Source organism: Buteo buteo, chromosome 10, assembly GCF_964188355.1.
Source record: "Buteo buteo chromosome 10, bButBut1.hap1.1, whole genome shotgun sequence".
NCBI lineage: Eukaryota > Metazoa > Chordata > Aves > Accipitriformes > Accipitridae > Buteo > Buteo buteo.
In genome coordinates, this window is record NC_134180.1 from 18,732,742 (window position 1) to 18,747,094 (window position 14,353).

At 35.5% G+C, this 14,353-nt stretch overlaps 1 protein-coding gene across 6 annotated transcripts in view; it reads right to left on the reverse strand.

Annotated features, from left to right (window-relative positions):
* Window positions 1–1,038: 1,038 nt before the first annotated feature.
* CAMSAP2 (calmodulin regulated spectrin associated protein family member 2) overlaps window positions 1,039–14,353 on the reverse strand; it is a 90,421-nt gene continuing 77,106 nt past the window's right edge. For 3 of the 6 annotated variants that reach the window (XM_075038839.1, XM_075038843.1, XM_075038842.1), the window contains 7 exons: window positions 12,020–14,231; window positions 10,802–10,938; window positions 10,025–10,245; window positions 8,890–8,989; window positions 6,729–6,844; window positions 4,876–4,994; window positions 1,039–3,346 (listed from right to left, as the gene is read on the reverse strand). In XM_075038839.1, coding sequence (XP_074894940.1) covers window positions 3,041–3,346; window positions 4,876–4,994; window positions 6,729–6,844; window positions 8,890–8,989; window positions 10,025–10,245; window positions 10,802–10,938; window positions 12,020–14,231 — 3,211 coding nt within the window. In that variant the 3' untranslated portion in view covers window positions 1,039–3,040. The remainder of the gene's footprint in view (window positions 3,347–4,875; window positions 4,995–6,728; window positions 6,845–8,889; window positions 8,990–10,024; window positions 10,246–10,801; window positions 10,939–12,019; window positions 14,232–14,353) is intronic. The other 3 variants (XM_075038845.1, XM_075038844.1, XM_075038841.1) reach the window with 1 other exon arrangement.

Consider the following 14,353-nt stretch of genomic DNA (forward strand, 5'->3'; position numbering starts at 1 on the left):
TTTAAACATTAATATGAACTTTTTACAGTTTCAGTTTATATTTAGCTGTAAGGAAGAAAACAAAAAAAAAAGTACTTTTGGTGCCATGCTTTTATTTAAATGAAAGGAAAAAACTACACTGTACCACGTAAGTAGCAATGACAATATTTTACAGCACAGCATTTGAAAAAAAATATGGAAGCTATGCTCCATAGAAGTGGACAAGTAAGCACACAATACACTGTACAGTTTTCAGCAGTGCCCATTAAATCATAATTAAATAGCTGAATTTGGCTTTAAACAGCCAAATAATAAAAACTAACAGTCATACTAACATTAAAAAAAAAATAATCAGTAGCTATGATGACTGTTAGAATATGAAATTTTGCTCCAAAAAACTAAGACGAGAGTTTGGCAATTCAGTTGTAGCAACAATAATAATACCCCTGATGAAAGCACCAGTGTGTTCTGAAAAGGTCAGTGATAAATACTGACCTTTATGGGAAGCTTCCTTTTTTTTTTTTAAATTTTCTTTTTTTTTTTTTAAACATGATCCCAACCAAAGATCCACTGTAATTAGAAAATTTGCAGGCTTAAAAAGGAAAAGTGTATCTAGCTTTACTTTTCCTGTATTAAGTAAAACTTTATACTGCGAGCAATGAAATTTTCAACTGCATTATTCACATTCTACTTTTAGACATCGCACAAATCTGTAACCTGTTGACAAATGTAAATTTTGTAATACATTCAGATATAGTTAAAATATCTCAAAGAATTCCTGTCATGTATTTAAGCTCACTTTGATTAGATTGATGCGTGTGTCTTTGTGGTGTTGCAAATCTTCAGTTAAATCATAGTACAGATTTTAGAAATAAAAAGCCTCCCATGATAAAACTTCTTTTGAAGATATTCACCTTATGTGTATCAGTTAATTTCAACCTCCTGGTTTCTTGAATCACTGTATATTATACACAGTTTCATATTGTTATTCAAGATGTTCCTGCAATGGTATTTGTAGGAACTGTCTAACAGGCAGAATGTGCAAACCCTCTTTCCCCCTTTTTAATATTATTTATATCCTATATACACAATATGTATATACTTGAAATATAAGAGTTACATATCCTGGTGATATACATGCAAACAGTAGGAATCAGCCAACCACAAATAGTTTTGAGCCACATACATATTAAACATGTATTTTAAAGTGTTTTTTCTTTTTTTTACAGTTTTAACAAATATACATAAATATAAGAACATAAATTACAGTAAAACTGACAGCATTTTTGAGAAAATGTTTAACCCAGATGCACTGATGCCTAAGGCCTTATAATAATTTAAAAAAAGTACTGTTCTAAACTGCTTAATGACATCTCATTCCTGTGCATCTTTTATGTAAGTAAATGAGCACATCATAGTAGTGAGGCATGGTTTCTCTCAAAGCAGTTTAGTGAGAGAAATATGAACATAGTTTTAGTCTCCTCATGAAACAGAATGGACTACATACTTATAGCACAATACTGTCTTATGTTAATGTAGTTGTCACAACACTGAAACAGAACAGAATCACAAATCATTCAAGTCTTTTCCTGAGAATGAGATTTTTTTCCCCCAACAAATCCTCTGGTGTACATTATCAAAATAGCCACAGATTTAGGGGAGGTTTCAAGTTTGTAGTTTTTTTTTTTTCAGAACAGTGCTATGTTAAAAGCAAATTGTAAGCGAAACAAACACTGAAACAGAATAGTAATCTATAAAATAATCAAACACTGTTTTGAAATAAAATGCAGCCCTTTATAAATAATACTGAAATATGCCTAGAGTTTTTTTTGTAAATGGTCATATTATGAATTTATTGAAATGTCATTTAGGCTTTTTTTGCCGTATGTATTTAAAATAAGTGTAAGTGCCACAAGACATCTATTAGATCGTGTCAAGAAAACGACTTATTAAGACACACTGAAAATTCTTACAGATGTCTATTCCCTAGAAATTGATGTAAGTCTGAGCTGGCAGATCTGAAGGTAAGAAGAACAGACATTGGCCTGGATCTTAAAATCAATGGGAATTAGATACACAGCTTCTGAAAGATCTATGACTTAGTGAATTCTGTGATTCTTCTGAATATTTTTAGTGTTCTATCAGGCAAACATCAGGGATCTAGTTCTGAATGTGTCACAAGTTCCTATTCCTTCCTTGGAGAAGCAGTACCTGACTGTGTGCTCGCTCTTCATCTGGAACAACGCAAAATAATGCACATTTGCTTGAACTGTTTTGAAGGTCTACCAAATCCTTTTACTTTGCATTTTAATGGTATGAACATGCACATGGTCAGTCATTACATCTCAAATAGTAACTTACTGAAACAGGAATAATTGCATTATCTGACTATACCCTGAGTTGTTAAATAATTCATTTGAAGGAATCTTCAAGCAGTTCAAAGGTTCTTCCTTTACTGTTTAGTCTATAAGCAAATCAGTATTATTTAATTGAAAAAGAACTATAAATACTCAAGGGAATGAATCTTGATTTTGTTACAGCACACAATAAGGATCTTGCAGAACAGACCCATTCAGCTGTTCTTCAGTGACGTACAACTTATCATTTAGCCTTTACTGTAAGTCAGTATGCAAAGTTCAATGGTATTGAGAATATTGAGAAGTGTTTCTTTAGTGAAAGAAAAATATTTCAGGACAAGCACAGATACAAACATATAAGGCAACAGATGTAAAAAAAAAAATGTAGTTCGAGTCACTAAAGAGGAACATTCAGTGCTTCAGTGTATCTAATAAAGATACAGAGCAAATATACTCTATATATTGTATTAGCACATACAAATCTCCACACAAGTCAGACATTTTGTAATCACTCATTATTATTCCCCTAAGCGATAATCTTCTGCACTCCTAAACACTGTGTTTACATTCCAGTTGGACATGGTAATAGAACTTGGTGTCCAGTTTTAAGTTCTAAGAGTCTTGTTGGCAACTAGAAATCTATAGGCAGTAAAGATGAAGTGCAAATTTATCATAATTCTCTGAAGCAAATTTTTTCCCATCTACTATGCCTTGGTGGGTAAAAGTTTCTTAGGAGTTACTGGTCTCTTGGTTTGCCACAAATGGCTGTGAATGGTAATTGCATCAACACTGGCAGACAAAGTTTTAGCAGGTATGTGGCTAAATTGCTTCCTGTCAGAGTTGTATTTATACAGTCCCTCTATCATTTTCTTTGTGATAGATTTGGGACCTATTCCCGTTAATTTATTGATTTCTTCAGTATCAGGGCAGTATGTATACAGAGATCTGAACTGGCAGCCTGAATCCCGGAACAAGATTAAGAAATTATTGGCATCAGATTTTTCCATTTCCTTTAAAAGAAAGAAAGAAAAAGATTCACAATATGAATTTTGCATTTTAGTTAGAAAACATTAAAAATCATTGGATTGTCATTTTGAATTTGTTTTCTACCAGAGCTGAAACATATGTCTAAGTCTGTCCACTAAAAGACCTTCTTTTCAATCTTTAGAATTTGCTAAACTTCACCTATCTGAATTTTGATAAGGTAGCTATCCTTCTCAAGAAAAACCTTATTTATTTAGACAATTTCAGCTATACTTGTTCAGTTGTAACTCAAGAACAGATATCCTAACAGATTTTTTTGTAGACCAAATAAAAATTCTTTGAACCACTTCATCAAGCAGGTCTAATATTTGCAAGTTTGGGAACAGGAAATTTAGATATGTCTAGATGTGCCTGAAAGATCCTCCAGTGCTAAAATGGGGTTCAAGTCATCCCTAAATCCATTCAAGTTTGGTCAAATCATAAAGTCAGTTAAGTGTATTAAGCAAAGGTTCTTTATTAGTTGAAATCTTCAGATTCCTATTGCACCCAACACAACTTCTACAGGACATGTCCCCTGAACATGTACAACTTCTACTAAGTGACCTATGCTGCATCCTAGGGTTAAGCATGATGTTTTTACAGCAGTTCTTTCCTGGGATTTCTGGGGGTTATTATGTTTGCATTTACTTGAACTGAAAGAGGCTGTCTTGATTTCTCTGTCATTATTTCCAAAAAGTAGCTGGGAAGACAGAGAAGACAGCATCTAAACATGAATGCAGAAGAACTATGAAGAGAAGAAAGGGCAAGAAATACTGTCATGAAATTTATTCTGGAAAAGGAATTAAATCCAGATTCCAAGTATCTGTGTTCTTTGATCTATTTAATCTGTCAAATTTGTCAGTTGGTAAAAGGAACAGTGCCGCTACTCTCAACCCTCAGGCTCAGTGTTGTTATTCCTTTAGCATGGAGACACACCAGTCCCTGAGGTCTCACCCTTATGATTTTGTGTGCCTTCAGAAAGGTGCATACTAGCGTTAAGAGAAAAGGCTGGAAGGCACGTTTCTGTAGTAGAAAGTCCTCAATTTGTCCTACTGCTTGGAAACTGGAGAAAAGCCTAGGAGGGATATATTTCAGTTCTTTCTGATCATGAGAGCACTGGTTTTAGTTCTAAAGGTCCCAGTCCAAAGATCTGTATGTATAAGATGGCTATTTTTCAGGTTAGGGAAAACAAATTGTGAGCAAATTTTAAAATTCTACATATTGAAGCTGCCACGTTAAACAAGCAGTAACTATTAATTAACATGTCAATTAATTCAGCTTCCTGTGCTGTATGTACAATGTGACAGCTATTGTTTCTACAGTACTAGGGAACCTTTCTGTCTAGACAGGAACCAAGTCACAGAAGTTACTCAAGCCTTTCACTAAGAGCTGGCATAACCTCAGAATAACCTCAGAAGATTCCTTTCGATATTTGCATTTATGCTTGAGTGTCTTCCTAATGCCTGACTGGGGTTTGACTTAAACGTTTATGCTTTTAGGGAAAAAATACCCTTACCTCCAGTATCTTTTTCTTTTGACCTTCATTTACTTTTCCAGCCAAGCAGCAATGTGCCAGCGCATTCTGAATTATATACTTATTAGATTTAGCACTGGGTTCTTTGAAGAGCTTTGGTCCTATGGAGGAGGAATGACAAATCAGCAAAGTTAATCAATAAGCCAACAAACAGTTACTTTAAATGCTGTGAAGCACTTCTGGTATGGAACTTTTGCATGCGTAAAAGTACAAATCCAGGAGTCAAATAGAATTAGGCTAGCAACCACAAATTTCACAAGTAAAATGTCATTCTTTCATCTGTTCCTGAATTTGCTTACAAATGTGTCTTCCACTATTAAATCATTATTATCAGCAGTCTTGGTAAATATATTTTTCTCTCAGAAGACCTTTTCTATGAACAGGAAAAAAATTTGCATTTTCTAACTAAAACTTCAGTCGTTCAGGAGGGAGCAAATTCATTCTTTTTCTTCATCTACACCTGTGATTTCAAGGGTGAAAGGTGTAACAATGAAGCTGATACAGTGCTCAGAGTAACTGTAGCTTGTCCACCTTGGAAATCCAGAAATGTTTTACCCAAAACCAGGGATAAAAGATCTGGCCTGACACTTGACCATTTGAAAAACCAATTCCGACTCTCAGAAAGGCACATAATATATAAGCAATTACCAATTAAATTTAAAATTAAATCTCAGTTAGCCTACGCTTTTGGGGAAAAAAGCCTAGAATCAACACAGAAAAGCTGTATGAAATCTGACAAAGTGAAGATATTAAAACATGTGAAACAAATCTTCTGTTCAATTCCTAGAAACTGTATCTTCCTTCATTTAAAAATAAGCTCAACAACAATAACAACAATAACAACAATAACAACAATAACAACAATAACAACAATAACAACAATAACAACAATAACAACAATAACAATCATCTTCAGCACTATGGGTCTTCATGAGAAAACTCAGCAAGACCACCCAGGAAAAGTCTTGCTATCCCTCCTGTAATTCCATTTGACATGCATGGGGCACACACTGACAGAAACTGACTGAAGTTTCATGATTTAAAAACAGGTAAGTATTTTCTGATTTTCAGGATGAACACTTTGCCTTTCCAGACTGTAGTAATTTCAGTGGAAAGGAGATAAGATTATTTTCAAAACAAACATTTGCCAGCACAGACAGAGCTATGCAGGCCCATCAATCAAAACTGATGTCCATAGGAGTTTACTGAAAATAACTAACATTATTTTACTCTTTACAGAACAAAGTGATATTAGGTGGGCAAAAATGGAGCTTTTATAATCCTCACAATGTAAGGTCTTTGCAATATCACGTGCTATATATTTTGAGAAAAGGGATGAAGATACCATTATTATTTGATTCGTAATATAATAAAGAATTATAAGTCAGATTGTAAAGTCTTTAATAAACAACAAAGGATCTGTTTGGAAGCAAAGGGTACAGAATATTTAAATTCACATTACTACGCAGATTTTTTTCCTGTTGCAATTTGGTTTTTGCTTTTTGGAACTCTATTCTAAATTGAGCTTAGATTTCAACTCTTCTTGTCTTGCTAGAGAGACTACTGAAGTGCAGTGATCTATGAGCCCATCTGCTGTTCTGAGCCTAACTGCAGTTTATTCCAGTTATCACAAATGCTACTGCATCAGTACTTTTATTTTGGATTTGAAATTTTAACCTTGTATCATTATAATGTATTTTAAAGGAGGTGAAAGTAACATTTCTATGAAAGCGTCCTCAATCACGTTTTAGGAAACGAAATAAAGATAATTGAAAACTTTTCATGCATAGAACCACTAATAGCCAGGTACTTTTCTGAATATTGTTGTGACTGACCTGTGTATTCTGTAGCAGAGGCGACTGAAGAAGTTGTAGATGCATTTTCCCAATCTTTTTCTCCATTACGACTACCACAGCGACTTGGAGATAAGAATCCTTCCACAGATTCAGACCTAAATATTGATTTTAAATTCTATTAAAAAAAGTTACAATGTTTAGCAGAAAAGCCTTCTAATATGAAAGGAAGGCAAACTGTATTAAGGTAGAACACAATGATTTGAATTGTAGAGTATAAACCTAAATGCACAATATTTACAGAAGAAATTAATGGATAACTGAGTTTATGTTCTGTATGAAGTATTTTGAGTGATGCAAGAAATTGGCATTTAGGTGAGGTGGATGTTAGTAAAATTTTGGGCTACATCTGAGGGACAGAAACCTAACAGATATTCTAGGCTGTGGAATATTATTACTAATTGAGAATTCAGGTTACTTTTACATTGGTACTAGCAAAACAATGTTATGTCATGTAGCAAACAAACCAGTTCTTGATAGAATGATGAATGTGAAGTAAGACTTTAGTTCATTTACACTTACCATTACAACAACCGGCAGCAAGAACTGCTCTATTTAAGACAGCAAAACAATTTCCTTTCTAATTTTTTTTTCACAAGCAGTAATTCTGATGCTGTAATTCCTCAGGCTGTGTGTGCACTCAAAACATGAATAGTTTTGCATTTAAAGGTCTAAGCAAGATTGTCATGTTTTCTTAAATTATTACAAGATATTTAAACTTTTTTGGTTGTGGCTACTGCAAAAGCCAGTCAAATTTTCAGCTTGGAATGAAAGCTTTTCTAAGTGAGAAGAAAGGCACTGCTAGCACAGAATAAGGAAAAAAGTGGTATTATAATAACATTTATCTGCATGCTAACTTCCAATAAAATCAGCAATAGATGAAAATTCAATTTATAATACATCCTACACCTTTTGTGATTAGCACCTGCACAAAGGACAGCTCACAGTTATCAATGAAATTCACTCAGTGTGATCATCAAAAGACAATTCTGATGCGAGGAAAAAGGTAAAAGTATGGGTCTGGAAGGATACTGAAAATTCTTTTAACTCTTATTTTCAGCAGTTTGTACTGAATTTTATCATATTTTAAAAGTCTCAACCCTCTAAATCAAATCCAAAGCCAGAAGAAGATGTACTGTTCGTTACAAGCATAGTACAGCATGGTACAACTAAAACTACATAGATAGGTGTCATCTTCTGCAAAGTCTGTGTAGATAAGCTGCATCAAGCCTTTTCTAATAGCTAATATAGCTGGAAGAAATCCCTCTCTCATTAAAACTGATCATTTTTAAAAGATGACAAGAGATGTTAGGATACTCGGATCATGTTATTAAAGCTTCTTATGTAATAACCAGAAAGTCAGTTCTCAAGACATCAAGGAAATTGAAAAGTCAACTGAAACCAGCTGCAGGTATGTCAGAGTTGATGAGTAATGCATAGTGGCCAAGAAAACATGACACGTGATATCATAACATGTAGTACTCCTTATCAACCCCCTTTTCCTAGTTTGCCTTTCTTCCCTATTTCTTTTCTATTAAAAAAAAAAAAGTATTTCTCTGAATATAATTAAGTAGTTACATAGGAATAATAATTTTCCTCTGAATTAGAAAATAGATTTTGTATATAAAATTAAGAATCTTCTGTTATTTTTATCTCTTTTTATTTCATTTTTCAGGTGATTTTTAATGCAAAATAAATTCTGCTGTTTGGAGAAGGCTGAAGTCCTACTGAACATTTAATACTTCCCTGTACAACTGCTAAGGGGAAAAAAACCCAGAAAATAAGCTTCTATGTTAAAAAAAAGAAAAGAAGCTACGTAGCTGCATGTAGCACACAAATTCAATAAAATACCCACAAGCTGAGACTTAAATACAAGCAGATGAATTAAAGAGGCTGTGTGAATAGCATTTTGTTTTGACCTCACTTACAGCTGCCCAGCTGGTTTACTTGGTAAAATTTGTGAAACAAATGATCATGGCTTGGTTCCCTAATGCCTGACAGTGGAAACTATCAATGTCTTCTATCAGGAAAACTTACCCATTCTTGGAGTAAGCAATATATACATGGCCTCTTTAAAATTCATACCAGTTTTACATAGCTGATTATCAAGTTTTATTAAATGAAATGGTTATTTTAGCTTTACCTTGGTGTTCTCTTGCCTGACTGCACACTCTCATTGTCCCCTGTATTCAGCGATGCCAATGAAAGACTAGATACTGAAAAAACACGATAAAGCTGTGAACCTGGATAAAAACAAAGTTAAGGCTTATAAACCTATGCAAGTAGTAGAGTCTGTTCATTAGACCCAACACCAGCATCAGAAAGTCAGTAAGAGCTTTTATATATAAGACTCTTACACCCATACATAATATACCTGCATGCATATGTGGTGCACTTCATCTAAAAGCTTGCTGACACCTAGCCATTTGCAGCTACTTGGGATAGTCTCAGACTAAGCATTAAGGTGAAGCATGGACATGGGAATATTGGCACTATGCAAATCAAAGAATGCAATCAAAGTTAATAAGTCCTCATGAAAGAGAGCTTAAGAGACTTAATTTAAAGCTTGGGATGGTTTCTTGGAAGGTGTTAAGGGAATACTTTAAATTGCACTGGAAGATGGAGGGAAGCAGCTAGAGAAAATGCAGCAGAGTAACAAGGCTATATGATGCTGTAACAAAAAGGATCACTGAGCAGTCTGGTTACTTTTTTCTAATTGTAAATTGGCAATACATCTTCCAATCATTGCTGCAGTTATGCGATATCTAAAAGAATACTAAATTGTTCCATGTGATTAGTGTTGCTATGTTCATAACTATACATGCAGTAGGTAAGTGAGCGAAATAGAAAAAAACCATGAAATAGCAAAGTAACTTTTTAATTTCAATTTTGTCTATATTAAGCGGGAGTTTAACTACTCCTACCTTATAATCACCATTTTATTTACCAATCTCTTATCTCCCAACTTATTCATTCTTAGCTCTACAGATGCAAGAAGAGATTAGTGAGGAATACACGGGCATGTATGAAACTTGCAACACACGCTGGTGCTTCCACTGGGTTTTCATACAGTTAACCCTTTTGTTTGTTGATATATGCATGCATGCATAGCAGGTAAGTCACATTCATCTTTTCATTTCTATTGGCAAATTTTGCTTTCCAGTTTGGTCACAGGCAGCTTTAATTTAGCACAAGACACTAATGTGCTGTTAGTACCAAAAAACAAGCTGGTGTTTTTAGCATGAACAGACTCTTTTTTCCACAAGAACATCTGTTACCTGGTGGACCTTTGATTGGTGTCTTAGGTGATTCAATATGATCTCTATGAATAGATTTTGGACGTGGCTTTTTTTGTTTGATTGAGAGGGAACGTGGCTTTATGACAGTATCCATTTCTTCCATAAGCTTTAGCTGTTTCCTTCTCATATATTCCTGCTTAATAAATTCTCGCCGTGCTCGTTCATCCTCCTTCTTCTGACGTTCTTCTTCTGTTTTGCGTCTAAAAAAAAAATCAAATAAATTCAGCAGTAGAAACTTTCCAAATTAACAGTTTTAGCTAGCACAGTGAGGACAACACAGGCATCAGATCTTTGGAACTTTAAAGTTCTCAGACATCAGTAAGAGGAACTTGATTTTTTTACAATTTTGAGACAGTTTAAACTTTTTGGGATACTGTTACTAGTAAATCAAAACCATGTTTATTAGCTTGACTGCTGTAACTGAGCGACCATTGTGTCTTTGTGCAGAAAGAAGCCCAAAGTGATACCCTCTCCGTCAGAATATAAAGTGCAGGGTGGGCTAGTGCTCTGAGGAGCTTCACTCAAGTGAGCAGGGCTCGTATGTTGAGTCTGAGCTACAGACTGATGACACCTGCTTATTTTGCAGGACCAGCTGGCATGTGTCTTCAGCTGGGCTCCTCAGCACATCTGGCTCTAGGATTAAATATCTTAGATATTAAAATGCAACTTTTTGATATGGAAGTTACGCTTTTAACTAAACCAGACATTTTTACGTTCACTGTTACTGATCATTTGGATCGGGACATGTAGTTTTACCTTGTCTCTTCTTTCTTATGTTCTAGTTCTGCTTCCAGCTGCTGCTTTCGAAGCAGAGTCTCTCTTTCCCTTCTCAAACGCTTCTCCAATAATGCTGCTCGTTTCATTGCCATATCATTTTCTGCCTTTTGATCATCCTAGCAGCATTTGAAGGAAAAGGACCCAAAAATATTAAGATCTCTAAATTCAGCAACTGATTTTGCCAAGTCATTAGACAATTAATTCTGTACACTGGGTTGCAATATCCTAACATACTTTTACAGTATTTGAAAGAAGTTTATTTTAACAGGTTTTTCTTAAGACTACTAAAAAATTTCATAATGGATTTTTTTCTTCCTAAGTCAAACATAAAATTCAAAACTAATATAAATAAACTTGCAAAGTGAAATATTTTAGTTTAGAGTCAGATCCCACACTGCATAAACTTCTGTATTCAGCTTTGGAAGATTCCATGTGTATGGAGATGATGGTAATTTAGCAGAAAAAGCAATAACTATGCAGCATAACTTCTGATCAAGCCAGATGTTTTGTTAGAACTGAGGAATGCTTCCAGACAAGCAAGGTACGTCTCAGATATGTGATAGAAGATTTTGAGGAATTCTAAGATGGAAATTCAAAATCTTGATGGCTTTCAGTGTCTAGATTGCTCTCTTACAATGCACATTATAGTTAAAAGCCTCTCTGAATATAACTCATTAATAAGACAACAGGGAGTGCTCTGAAATACCAACTTCAAAAGGGAGTCTTGGAAGACTATAATTCCTTAGCACCTTCTCCAAAGTGCAACTCAGAGACATTCAACATTTTAAAAAATGCAAGCTCTTAGGTACTTCAAAAACTTTTTGTTAGATTTCGGGGTGGGATGGGGAAGTAAGGGTGAGATGTGAGCATGTTTAATTAAGGTCACCACAGCTTATGTTAAAAATAAATCTACTTTCAGCATGCATCTTCCTCACCCAAAACTCCAAGCACTCTCCCACACCTATGAATGGAAAGGGATCCTCTGGCATGCTCAGAACCACAGTATGGTTGAATCTCACCACTCTTACGATGCCAAATTAATCATCAAGTGTAAAAGATATGCTTGTACATTTAGAGTTGCAGAACCATCTGCTTTGACTTCAATGGAAAGTCATCAATGAAATCCATATCTGAAGTAAGAAGTTCCCTTTCAAAGGAAGCTTAATAGCAGACTTACACATCCGCTAGTTCTCTTACCTTAAAAAAGAATCCACAACACACTTTCTGGTCATCCTCAAATTGTTCTCTATCACTCTCACCTTCATATTTCTCAGCAGATACTTCATTTTTTTCTGGTGGCTTCAAATCTGATAAGGAAACTTCAATTAGGTTAGCTGTTTTGGGACCTGGTGTTGGCAAAATCGGTTGGCTTAGCTGATCTTCATTTGGGGTGACGCAGACAGTTTCTGTAATAGGCTGAGCTAATACTTCAGAAACATTAGATTCAATAGGCTTAATCTCCTTTTCCTCCAACTTCTGTTCACACTGTTTCAGCAATTTTGGTCCTTGTTCTTTTGCTACCTCTTCTGTAGGCTTGACTTCCTTCAAAAGATTTCCCCTTAACTGAGGTTCACCTATGTGTTCACCATCATCTCCAAAGCAAACAAATGATCTAGTCTGAATGGGAACCTGACTTGGAGAAAACCTCCTCAAACGGGGAAGACTATCCACAGACCGTGGGGCAGTCAAGGTACGATTTAGAGGTGTTATTTTCAGTTCATTTGGCCTAGGAGTCCTTTGCATTTTAATGTGAAAAGAGGCATTCTTCCTGTTGGAAGACTGTGGAGATTGATGTGTAGAGCGAGGAGATTCCTGTGAGAAAGGTGCAACAGGAGATGGAGTTCCCATTTGCCTTGATGAAGACTTAAAGTCCCGAATCTGCTTCTGAGGAGAAGGCTGAGGAGGAGAAATAACCCAAGCCTGGTGCTCTCTCATCTGCATCAACATCTCCTGTTGAAGGGATAGACGTTGCATTTCTTGTTGTAGAAAGTGTAGGGAAGAGTTTAGTTTTTCAATAGATTTTGTATATTCTAAGATATCTCCTTCATTAAAATTTTCTTCTGAGGGGCTTGTTAAATTCCATTGCTTTTCAGCATCCATAGGAGTAGCAGGAGATTTTAACCATTTGCTATGAGAATTTTCAGGGTTTTCTTTTATTAATTCTGAAGTCTTACTAGTTTGTTCATCTGATTTTTGAGTTTCTTTTTCTTTCAACTGATTACTGTCAGTGAATACCTTCTCATCTTCAGCCCCTGCTGCTTCTTCTCGGAGAGGTGATACTCCATCACCTTTCTTTTTCACAACATTAAGAAATGCTGTTCTTCCCATTTTCTGCCGCTGCTTTGTGAATGCAGCTTCAACTTTCTTCTTCTGTGCTTCAATGGCTCGCCTCTTTTCCTCTAGTTTCATCCTAAGATGTACCATTTCGGAAGCCAGTAACTGTGTAGTGTCTCTTCCTTGAGGAACAGATGCTTCCTCAGGAATATGAGTCCAAGCAACCACATGAGGGATGTTCAACTCAGAACCTTCTGGTGTGGTTTTCTGAGAACTGCTCCCACTGCTTCTACTATCTGTATGATTTAACTTCCTGAATTTCTGCTCTGCAAAGCTAGTCATTTTAACCCCTGAACTTGAAGAAGCACTGCTGCCTGCCTGTGATTTAGTACTTACTGAGCTGGGACAGGGACTTAATTGATCTCTGTGATTGCTAGCTCGCATGTCATAATCCTGGAGAAATTTAGATGGTTCTTCCATGTCAGAGTCCATGCTTACAGTATAATCTCTCAAAGAAGAATCCTCATCCATCGTCTCCGGAATATCTTCTGAAGGGACATGTATTCCAGTATCTACTTCTGTATTGTCAGTGACAGGACTCAGAGCACCTTTTGTGTCTGTAATTATATCAGGGGTAGACTGATTTGGTTTAATGTTTGAATTCAAGATGCTCATTTCCTGATTGTGAAGAAAGAACCCATTTGTAATTTGGTCTGGTTGGATAACTCTGGGAGATTTTTCAGTGTCATGAATTATCTGCAAAGCCTCTTCAATGCTTGGTGTCCCAATCTGATTGCCAAAATCATCCAGAACTGCCCTGTTTTGCAAAGCTCCATTTGGAAACCTGTGGCAGCTGCTGTCATTGGCATTTTTTTGATTTGTGTTGAGAGGCTGATTGGCCTTTGTGTCTTTATGAGCTATCATGTCCTTTTCCTCTTCAATATCTTGATTTTCCTCTTCTCCATTTACTGGTTTGAAGGATAGATTTTTTCTAATATGTTTTGGCATGCGGTTGATGTTTAGTGTAAGGCCTTCATTGCTCACAGATCTAGTCATTCCTCTGTTTGGAGTAGTTACTGGAATACTTTTTTCTTTGTCAAAAGAAATGTCAAATGAAACTCCATGTAATGATGACCTAATAGAATAAAGGAAGTAACAACTCATGATTAATAGAAATGAAGTATTCACAATCCGTTTTAAAATTATTTTAAGATTGTAGTATTAAAGGCACTGTTAGGTGTACTGCATTTTGCCTAG